Here is a 12,052-nt window from a genome sequence, read left to right on the forward strand (position 1 = left end):
AATTATTGAATTAAAGTCTCATTAATTTCTTTTATTTATTTTTCTAAATTATTTGTTTAAATTAAAAAAAATCCTTCAATTTTAATATTCAATATTTTTCTCACTTCTTCTTTTTATAAATTCAAACTTCAAATGTTTAGAATTATATAATAAACACAATTGGAGTTGAAATCAGACAATTAAAGAGCCAAAAAAGAAAATCGTCTATGCTCGGTCCACACATCAACATGCATTGGGCATACACGGTCCGTATTGATCATTGATGGAATGACATTAGGCCAACATAAACAACTTGATTACCAACATTTTTGCTAAGACATAAAAGATAAGGTAAATAACAATGTCCTTAGAGTAACAAAGAAAGCTGTGCGATTTCATTTATTACTGTTAGGACAAGTATGCAAAAAACAACAAAGAATACTATATTTATGTAAAGTTTTTCATTATTCATCATAATAACACCCCTCATATGTATAGCATTAAAGCTAAACCCCAACCATATCGACTCATTCCCGAGCCACGACCACGACTTGCTTGCCAACATTTTTTCCCGAAAAAAGCCCGACCAAAGCTGCAGGTGCACTCTCAAGCCCCTCTACAATATCTTCAATGTAACATACCTTCCCTTCTTTTATCAATGGTATAACCATTTCCATGTACTTTGGAAGCAAATTAAAATGATCACTTACAATAAACCCTTTTATATGAAGTCGTTTCATTATTATGCTTGACAAATTCCTCACACCCTCCTCTTGATTTAAGTTGTACTGTGAGATCATCCCACAAGCCGAAATCCGTCCATTTACTCTCATATTTAAAAGCACCGCCTCCAACATTTTCCCACCAACGTTCTCGAAGTATATATCAATTCCTTCTGGAAAGTACCTGATATTAATCAGAAAAACAAAAGAATATATATAAAAAATATTACTCTTTATATTGGGTGACAATTATAGTTTTTGTTTGGGCTAACTAACCTTTTAAGAGCTGCATCAAGATCTTGCTCGTCCTTGTAGTTAAAAGCCTCATCAAATCCAAATTTATTCTTCAACAGCTCAACCTTAAATGACATGATTTTGAGAAACGTATTCCAATAAATAAATCATCATATAAGGGAAAATATTTCCATTAATCACCTTTTCTTTTGTTCCAGCACTTCCCACAACATAACATCCGGTCAGCTTTGCAAACTGCCCAACAAGCTGACCGACTGCCCCCGAAGCGGATGAAACAAAGACATACTCTCCTTTCTTTGGAGCACAAATCTCATAGAAGCCATAATAAGCAGTCATACCAGGCATACCTTGAAAAAACAATCAAAGAAACAAAATCATATTACAGAATTCAAGATCGGTACTTTACAGAATCTTAAAGCTACTTAATTAAACAGAAAACATACCAAGGATTCCTGTATAATATGAAAGAGGGACATCTGTATCTTGAATCTTGAAAAGGGTCTCCGGAGTAGTGATAATGGTGTATTCTTCCCATCCAGTTCCTCCCCAAACTAGGTCACCTTTCTTGAAGTTTGAATGCCCAGAATCTACAACTTTAGCCATTCCTAGTCCTGTTATTGGCTGCAACATGAAAACACAAGCAAAAGATTGGGTGCTACAGTTCATTTTGAATAGAAAAGCACAATCCTAACGACAAATTGTTCAATTGTCAAACTGTTTTCCCCTAAAATGCAAAAAAGAAAGTGAGAAATGAGAGTGTAATTCATACCGAACCAGGAGTGAAGGGTTCGAAGTAACTGCCTTCAGTTTTGCTCATCCGACCACGCATGTAAGGATCGCAGGAGAGATAAAGGTTCTTGAGGAGGACGCCATTGGAACCTTGTGGGAGCTTGAGGGGGATGGTGGTGGAAGTTTTAAGGAGCATGTCTGATTCCTTGGGGAAGCCATTAACGTAATCCTTCAAGATCACCTGTTGATTTTTCACTTCTTCCATTTGCTTGCAAAACAGATTGCTCTGGAACCACCGTGAATGTGAGTGGATTGGGAGAAATCAAATCGAATGTGACTATGTGAGGTGCACATTGGCGGACCCACAAGCTTCTCGATTGGTCTGGAAACAATCTAGTCTTTTGGAATCGGCTTTGAAAGGTTCTGTCTTTTTTATGGACTTGTCTTTTTTTCGTACACCCATCTTTTTTCGATCTCGCTGTCTTTATGTACATCTTTTTCGGTTTATATTCATGGTTTTCAGGTTCAGTTTTAGTATTTTTTTTTTGTCTTAAAATTTTCCATTAACTAATATTAATACTCCATGATTACCACGTCAAAATGATATATTAAGATTTATTAAAAATAGAACACTAAAACTTAATTAAAACAAAACAAACGAACTTGTAATGTGTGATTAACAAATATGTAACTAACGCAAAATGATATGTATATAAACTATGTTTTTTTTAGATTGATATTGAGTTGTAACGCAAAATGATATGTATATAAACCATGCTTTTTTTAAGATTGATATTGAGTTGGCCTTAGTGCATCCATAATGCACATCATCTTTCTATAATTCGTACAACTCTATCATTTTTTTTTACAATCATTAAACTCTACAAAGTTTAATAGAATGTTACAAACTGTAATTTATAGTAAATATTTAAAAATGAAAAACATTTTTTTCCCCATTGAAGAGTTCAATGGCCACTGAACTCAAAATCCATGGAATGCCAAAGTCGCAATTTACAGATGGCAAAAAAACTCATACCCAATGCGTACCCGAAACCCTAACCCAATTTGACCGGGTAAATCCCCGAGTTGACCGGGGATGGGGATGGTTCTATCTGTCGGGTACCCATACCCATACCCGAAACCGGTCCCGATGGGTACCTGATATATATATATATATATATATATATATATATATATATATATATATATATATATATATATATATATATATATATATATATATATATATATATATATATATATATATAGGGAAAAGATCAAATGAGAACACCTAAAATGTTGAGAACGCAAGAACAAGCATATTCATTTGTGATTTCATCTATTCATTTGTGGAGAAATGATAAATTTTACGCACAATCAACATGAATATGTTTTTTCTCTTCAATTGGAATTAAAGGCGTAAAAATTTATCATTTCTCCACAAATGAATACATGGAATCGCAAATGAATATACTTTGTTCTCGCGTTCTCAACCTTTTTGGTGTTCTCATTTGATCCTACTCCTCTATATATATATATATATATATATATATATATATATATATATATATATATAGAGAGAGAGAGAGAGAGAGAGAGAGTTAGGTTCAGGTGTTTAAACTAATTATTGTGTTATTGTATGCATAAATATGGGTCAATCAAAATTTAAAATATAAATAATTAATTAAATAAATAAATAAGGGTAATTAGGTAATTTTATAAACAACTTCCCCAAATACTTTCCTATAGTTATGCAAGTTGATTTTAACCTAATTTATCCCATTTTAATTACCACCGACGTCACTTTGAAAAACCCCCCGTAGGATTCGATCGAAAGTGAACAAGATCGACTTCGTCTTCGTCTTCATCTGATCAGAAAGGAAAGACGAACAAAAGCAGGCAACGACTCGGTGATCAGTGGTGGCTATTATCAACAGCGGTGGAGTATCGTCATCGTCTTCGCCGATTGAAAATCTCGTCATCGTAATCACACTTTCAACTCTCCTGCTGGGGATCCATCGTTTATCTGATTTTTCAGACGCAACGGCATTATTTTAGACTTCCGATTTAACCCTATCAGAGGAGAGTGGATTCTCGGCCTCGCTTCTAAAAATTGATTGAATCAGATTGGTTCCAGTCGACAGGCAGTGAGAGTGGAAGAATTGCTTGAGGATCAATGCTTTGTGATTTTGAGAAGTTAGTCGGTGGAGGAAATATGAAGTAGGGCAGGCGGAGGCAATGAATTAGAGGAAAATAGCGGCCGATCGGAGGAGTGCCACGCAAAACGGCTTGAAACTGCCGCCGACTCAATATCAGGTACTATATATAAGCCTAACTTGAAATTTATTATATATATAATTTTACATTAGCAAATCAAAAATGATTTTGGATAATGGAAGCTAGCAGTAAACTGTTTTATAAGTAAAAAAATGGTGAATGAATCGTTATACAGATCAAGAAGAGATAAGCATAAAGCAAGTGAAGCACTAGAAACCCGATTATTCAACTTAGATAAAGCACTAGAAACTAGTTATTTTTGGTTCATTTTTTGTTTCTTTTTCATTGTTGGTTGCTATTGTTTTATGTGGCAGATTATTTTGTCAGTTGGTATGTAGTGTATTCAATGGATGATATTGGTGAGATTCCAATTCTATTGGAATGGAATCACGAATTCCAATTCTGTTGGAATGGAATCATGAATTTTAATTCTGTTGGAATGGAGTATGGATATTTTCTCACTGATTTATGCATGTTCTACAATTATTGGTTATTGGTTTTGGTGCAATTCACAAGTCCACATATTTTTCCAAAGAAATTTAGTTTTTTATTTTTCATTTTCTAATGCATTATTGGAATCTAAACTACAATTTGGTTTTGTGTTCACAGAAGTTGATGCTTGAAGAACGGACCACAAAATTGAAAGTGGTTCTAAGCAACATTATTCTTTTAGAATGTATTAGTGTCGTTGTTAGATTTTGATGTTTTCTTTTCCGTGTTGAAAGTTTTTTTAGTTTTATTCTTTAACAATAAATGTAATTCTTAACAATTGTTACCCGTATTCTATAAGAAATAATGTATTTTTTGTTTTTATTCTTCAATTGATTGTTCAAGAATTTGTTATTCTACAAGAAGTTTTTAAAGTCATGATCAAGACATAGGTTCAAGAATATTTTTATTATTTATGGTTCAAGAATATTTTTTTTAATATACTCATAAACATATTCTGTCAGAATGTTTGAATTAAAAGAATTATAATTCGTAAAATTGGATTTTAAAAATTAATAGAATCTATGATCCCTTAAAATATGTAATTTTCCTTTATGAAATCTATATTAATTGTCTAAAATACCCTTGTAATTAATTTAGATGATATTTTTCAATTATATTTAATTCAATAATATATATTAATCACTTTCTTAAAATAAGTAAAATTGATTGGCTCATATTTATGCATACAATAACACAATAATTACTTTGAATAGAATAACCTAAGCCTATATATATATATATATATATATATATATATATATATATATATATATATATATATATATATATATATATATAGGGAAAAGATCAAATGAGAACACCTAAAAGGTTGAGAACGCGAGAACACTTCTGTGCTAATCATTTTATAAGGGTAAATTAGACATTTTTCATTTAAATTAAATTTTAACATATTAATATTAAATTATGAGTTCCTTAAATCTAGCGATAATTAAAGTAACTACCTAAAAAATGAATTAATCATTTTTTTTCTTTTTTCGTTAATAAAAATATTTTTTTATCAGATTTCTTTTTTTAAAACGAGACTTTTGAATATTCATTCTTTTTTTAACTAACTATTTTCAAAAAAAAAAAAACAATATTTTTTCATTTGATTTATACAAAATCTCATTTAGAAGTGAACAGTAAACAATATAAATTTACCAATTTATTGAATTAGTTTTCTTTAATCATATTTTTTTACAATTATATTCAAACATGAATAAATATATATTGTTGTTTATGAATACAATTGTAATCATAAATTAATAAAACAAAATATGGAAATCAAAAATCAAATACAATTGTAACTATAAAAGATTAAAACACTTCAATTATATTCGGAAAACAACAAACAATGTGGTGAATAAAGTACTAATGCTATATTCATAAATGATGAAACACTTCATAAATGACTATATATATAAAACAATTATATTCATAAATGATTAAAACATTTCGTACATGACTATGTATATATAACAGTTATCTTCACAAATGATAAACACACTCCAGAAAAAAAAATCGCAACAAGAAATATAAAAATAGAGATCCCAAGTGCCCATCTAACACATGAAAATTCATCACGTTCGTTGCACTTCGTTCTTCCTGTTACATAGTGAATAAGCCAAAAAACAACAAATTAATACTCAAATGAAAATGATTATAATCAAATACAAATGCAAAACCACAAACCTAATGTATTTCCTGTCATTTTAATCGTTAGTGAATAAGATTATAAAGAAATCACTTACCATGCATTATTCCAAATTCTAATTCATGTTTTAATCATCTATATGATTATATAACTCTATTCCTTATCATAGAACTAAATCTATGATTAGTAAAAGAAAAACAAACACTAACAGTAATTCCAAAACCAAATATTAATAATGATACTTCAAAAAAAGAGATCAATTGTAGATAAAAGAAAAAAATGAATAAAATACATCAAAATAAAGTTAATACAAGAGAAGAGATGTTTGGTTTTTTATGGACATCTACTTATTGTTATAAACTGAAAAGCAGCAGAAGCACCAAAAGGCAAACATGTTGATTCCTCTTTTCTTAATTCACAACACCCAAAACAAAATTCATCAATTCAAAATACACAGTCTATTAGCTTAGTAATCAATCCTACGATATTTTAAAAATAGATGCTAACTAAAATCAATGATGCAAATTCAGGTGGGCCTTCCAAAATTATAGAATTAAAAATGAAGAAAATAGGATGTGTGTATACCGGTGATGGGAAGGACGGCGGAATAGGTCTGATAGTCAGCGAACCTTGGGTGTGGGAAGATTTTGACGAATGGCGAGTCACAAAAAACCCTAGTTCCTCAATTCTTTTCAGATTATCGTTAGGGAAAACGGAACAATCTATCACTGCGATTAAATGGGTTGGGGTGATACACACACCACCATGGTGCGATGTTCTGAATATGACTGCCACAAACGATGGCTAAGGGAGGAAGAGATCACGGTATGTAATCGGTGACTAGAGCAGAATCGATGCACGACTAGAAAAGCTGATTAAACCATAAACCCTTGATTTGGCGACTTGTGATGGTCTGATTAGGGTTGCGACACATGATGGTGCTATGTAGGGAGGTTGTGAGAAGAATAAATTATGGAATGCAGACGATGAGGCGGATTATTGATCGAACCCTAGGTATAGAGAGAAAGAGAGAGAGGCGGAGAGGGGGAAGTAATTTGAACGACATTATGAGAGAGATTGAGAAATTATAGGAACAAGTTAAAGTTGCAATTACCATTATAGCCTTATGACCTTTTACAAGTTACACTTTAATACCAGTTGTTTCAACATTTTACACAAATGACCCGTTTGATAATAGCCTCAGATCTGAATATTTAGATGGTCCAGATCTGTTCTCGCGTTCTCAACCTTTTAGGTGTTCTCATTTGATCCTACTCCTATATATATATATATATATATATATATATATATATATATATATATATATATATATATATAGTATTATTTATGTTTTTATTTTAAATAATACGTAAGCAAATGTTCAGTAGACAAATTAAGGTTTTTTAACAATCAAACGTATAGTTTTGAGAAGACTTTTTATGTCTTTTTTTTTTTGCAAAAAATGGTTTAATTTGTAAACTTAAATGTTATTGTTCGTATTTGAAGACAATCAGTGATTATAGTGCTTTATATTAATTATGTTAGTTTTTATTTTGTTGGTTAATCTATAATTATGAGTTATTTTTCATAAAAGTTTAAAACTTTTAATGGGGAAAAATCACCAATTACCCATTGGGCCGTTACCCATTGGGGATGGGGATGAGGATAGATTTTTAATCCCCGATGGGGATAGGTCCGGGTATGGGTATGGGGATGGGGATTCGGGTATGGGGATGGGGAATACGAAACCCGGTATACCCGTACACCGTACACATTGCTATCTGTAAGTGGCATCTCACAATGGTAGAGTTTCATCTATTGAATGATACATAGACTTGTCACCTCATTCAACTCTCCCATTGAACTTACCATTATGATGCTCTTAGAATGATTCAGTCTTCTTTGGGAACAATTTGGTTTTTTTTTACCGGTCTTGAACCGACCTTTTCCAGTTCGTTTTTTTTACAGGTCATTTTTTATTTTGTTCTCGTTTTAGATTGGTTCGGTCTCTGTTTTTTTAGAACAGTTTGAGACCAATCTTTTTGTTCATGTCCAACTGTGTGTAACTCTTGATTAGGGGTGTAAGTGAGACAACCCAACTCGTGAGAAACTCGAGACCGACTCGGAAAATACTCGAAATCGACTCGACCTCAATCGAGCCGAGCTACTCGAGTACCTTATCGAGCCGAGCTCGAGTACTAAAATACTCAGCCTGTAAGGCTCGCGAGCTTAGTCGAGCTTAGTGTAATTTACATATATGCCATTTCTTTATAATTCTTCATTTATAGCATATATGTCATTTCTTTATAATTATTCAATTATGACATATATGGTTGATATTATATTGATATTAGGTGATTAATAGTGGTTTTTTTGGTAGTTTGGACATTTTCATGTGGAATGTTTAATATTTCTTACTCAATTTAGTGATTTTGATTTTTTTTAAATATTAGTCGAGCCGAGCCGAGCCGAGCTCGAGACTGTCGAGTATTTCACGAGCCCGAGCTCAAGCTTAAAATCAAGGCTCGAGTCGAGTTCGAGCCGAGTTTCGAGCCCGAGTATTTTAGTCGAGCCGAGCTTCGAGCTTGGTAGTATTCGGCTCGGCTCGGCTCGTTTACACCCCTACTCTTGATGAATCTGGTTACGTTGCCTTCAAATATTTTTTTTTCTTAATATTATTTAACATATGGTTTGGTTTGGTGTAATTGCCTCTTTCATCTCTATTTTTTTTGACTTGTAGTAGTTTGTTTGTGTATTTTTTTTCTTCCAGACCTAACTATATTACACTTATTGGATTTTATTATTAATTTTTTTTTGTTTATTTATTTTAATAGGCCTTATATCTTACACCCAAACCTAAGTTGTCAAGATCGGGATCATATCCTATATCATTTTATGTTTTGCAAGATCGTAACCATAAGATCATATTGCGATCAGAAGATCCTACCAAAATAAACTTGTATTCAAATTTTCTCGTAAGATCTTGGGTGTGCAATATACATTATAACTTGATGTCGATTAAGACGTCAATATGGAGTCAACTATAACTTTTTTAGCATGAATCATAATTTTTGTTACTACAAACCGTAAAGATTAAGAATAAAACATCTTAATTACAAAAAGAAACAAGATCATTATGATCTACAACTAAAGGATTAAGATCACAAACGAGATATCATGAGTATAACCTGCCTAATTCGAGTTAAAGTGATGAAGTAATGATGATCTATGAGGATTTTACAACTTGCAATTGATTTCAAGTTAGAATATAAATTTTTTTAAGGTTTGACTATCTAATAAAACTGAAGAGGTGGGATCGAATCGTGTGAAGATTTTAAGATCCTAGTCTAGATCCTAAGATCGCACTATAGATCTTGGTACAGAGAGATCCTAGTGAGATCATGATCATTTATGGCTTCTAGGATCTTAAAATTGTAAGATCTTAGGATCAAGATCGAGATCATGCCCCAACCCCACCCTGTTCCTCCCCTATAATCAAACAAGCACGACCAATAGCTTGATGAAGTCAAATCCAAAAAAATCTAGACAAATCAAATTTACAATCCAAAAACTAATCAAAATTAAATCTATAAAAATTTCATAGAAACTTGATGAAATCAAATTTAAAAATTCAAGAAAAATAAAATCTTCAACCAAAAAGTTTAGAGAAATCAAACCATATGAAATTAAATCTAGAAAATTCCAAAGAAACCCGATAAAATCAATTCTAGAAAAATCCCAAAATTAAACTGATGCAACAATACCTTTCAGTCTCTATTTCTTATGCAACAATACCTTTCGGTCTCTATTTCTTATGCAAACCTACATACTCAAAATCAAAGCATTCAATGAAAAATAAATTATTAAAACTCTCTAATGATCTTGTAAGAAATCGATATTATTTCATGATTTTAAAAATAACTAAATCTGGGAGAAGTCAATTCTCGAATATATAAATCGATTTTAGAAAATTCAGTTTTGTTTCACAATTTTCAAAACCACCAACAGTGTCAGTGTGTTGTATACACATTATGGAGAGGGGAGAGGCAGTTATGGAGATGGCGGATGTCCGTGGCTATTGAACAGAAGCAGTAAGAGAGAGGTGGCTATTGAACGAAAGTAGTAAGTTAGAAAGCGTTGGTAGGTTGAATGTAGATTGGAGATGCGGTGATGGAGAATGAAGATGGTTAGATGTGAAGTGTGTGTATAAACGTATGAGAAGGCGTGGGTGTGAGGGAACATAGGTTTATAGGATCTGATTGTTTTTTTTAATTCATATAATAACAATACTAATAAAAAAATCAATAAGAAATTTTAAAAACTCTATAAGGGCATAATGGTTATTTGAAGTCGGACAAGATCAAAATCGATACAAAACAAACTATAGAGATGGTTCGATTTTAAAAAAATAAGAGGTCAAATGCACAGATCACCCAAACCATAGAAACAATCTATATAGTATCACAAAATGATCAATTAAACTGAATTCGTATAACATTTTTCTACACCAAACATTGCAAATTTTATAAATTATTGTGGTCGTAAGAATATTTTCATGAAGGTGTATGTCGGCTCGTGAAAAAGGAATGATGTTTCACGTAATATAAAAAAGGGATTTGACCATTCTGAAGTTTGTGAATTTTTTTTTGTCCCTATGATCATTTCTTGTTTGTTAATGTCCTAACTTTGCCAAGTTGTTTTCGTTTTTGACATTGTTACTTGTAATAGCCGGTTTTCAGGTTACTATTAAATCAAATTTGCAAAACAAACAAATAAATAAGTTTACAAATCTTTTATATTTTTACCATAAATATGTTTTTTTATATTATAGGTATTAATGCAGAATGAAAACAGTTTAACTAAACATTACATTTTTAGGAGTACAAATATGCATTGTTACGTGTGTGTATGTGTGTGTGTAGGGTGAGGTTCAATAGAGAACCATAATTAACAAAGAACCAAAGAACCAATCGTGAGCGTCGTAAATCATAATAATCAACGGCCAAAGAAATAGATGTACACTTGTACATTGGACGCACACACACCGGATTATACCAAAAAATCCACCTCCTTACCAAAAAACTCACCTCTTTTTTTCGTTTAAATTTTTTTTAGGCCACATTCTTTAACGAAAAAAAACCGAATATACCGTTGTTCTCGATTTTTCGTCCTCTTTCCATAGAGATCAATGATGATATATATAAAACGATTTTCTTTTCGAAAAAAACCCACTTCATTTTGTTAGTTTTTTCAATATTTAAGTTTATTTTTATCAAAAAAAACTAATTATACCAAACAATATTAATTTTTTTGTAATCTATTAATAAACATCAACACCGACTAGAAAAAAAAACCTCGATCAGTGTAGATTCACACTGTGAATCTAAACTGTAAATATTTCGATTTTTAACATTCACAATGTGAAAAAGCTCGATCAGTTCAGATTTACATTGTGAATCTGACTTGCTATTATGCACACTATGAATCTGAAAAGGTTCACAAAAAAAAAACCTCGATCAGTGTAGATTCACACTGTGAATCTAAATTGTAAATATTTCAATTTTTAACATTCTCAATGTGAAAAAGCTCGATCAGTTCAGATTCACATTGTGAATCTGACTTACTATTATGCACGCTATAAATCTGAGAAGGTTCACAATGTGAATCTGAGAAGGTTCACAATGTGAATATGAACAAGTTCAGAATATGAATCTGAACAGGTTTACAATATGAATCTGAACTGAAATATCGTTTTTTTACATGAATATGAATGTATGTTTAAAAAGTACAAAAAAGCATTAATTTTGATTTATTTATTAATTTTTTTCTATAAAAAAATAGACCTTAACTTTTGAACAAATAAAATGAAGTGTGTTTTTTCGAAAAACAAAAGTTCGTTTTTTATATATTATCATGGATCTCTTTGGAAAGAGGACGAAAAATC

At 31.4% G+C, this 12,052-nt stretch overlaps 1 protein-coding gene across 1 annotated transcript; it reads right to left on the minus strand.

The window, feature by feature from the left end:
• Positions 1–218: 218 nt before the first annotated feature.
• On the minus strand, positions 219–2,078 carry LOC145159333 (2-alkenal reductase (NADP(+)-dependent)-like). The gene is made up of 5 exons (XM_079078280.1): positions 1,726–2,078; positions 1,400–1,577; positions 1,137–1,303; positions 978–1,060; positions 219–885 (listed from the first exon to the last, which is right to left on the minus strand). Exons 1-5 carry the CDS (start codon positions 1,948–1,950, stop codon positions 507–509), a joined length of 1,032 nt encoding a protein of 343 aa, XP_078934406.1. The 5' UTR covers positions 1,951–2,078; the 3' UTR covers positions 219–506.
• Between the last annotated feature and the right edge of the window lie 9,974 nt (positions 2,079–12,052).

This window comes from Lactuca virosa, chromosome 1 (genome assembly GCF_052849685.1).
Source record: "Lactuca virosa cultivar CGN04683 chromosome 1, Lactuca_virosa_CGN04683_v6, whole genome shotgun sequence".
In the NCBI taxonomy this organism is placed as follows: domain Eukaryota; kingdom Viridiplantae; phylum Streptophyta; class Magnoliopsida; order Asterales; family Asteraceae; genus Lactuca; species Lactuca virosa.

What these genes read in the sequence shown, in the direction of transcription:
- LOC145159333 (XM_079078280.1), bottom strand. Translation starts at nt 1,950, where the DNA reads ATGGAAGAAGTGAAAAATCAACAGGTGATCTTGAAGGATTACGTTAAT. An exon ending in ATATTATACAGGAATCCTTG is followed by an intron (nt 1,304 to 1,399) that starts GTATGTTTTCTG and finishes TGTTTTTTCAAG; the next exon opens with GTATGCCTGGTATGACTGCT. An exon ending in CTTGATGCAGCTCTTAAAAG is followed by an intron (nt 886 to 977) that starts GTTAGTTAGCCC and finishes GATTAATATCAG; the next exon opens with GTACTTTCCAGAAGGAATTG.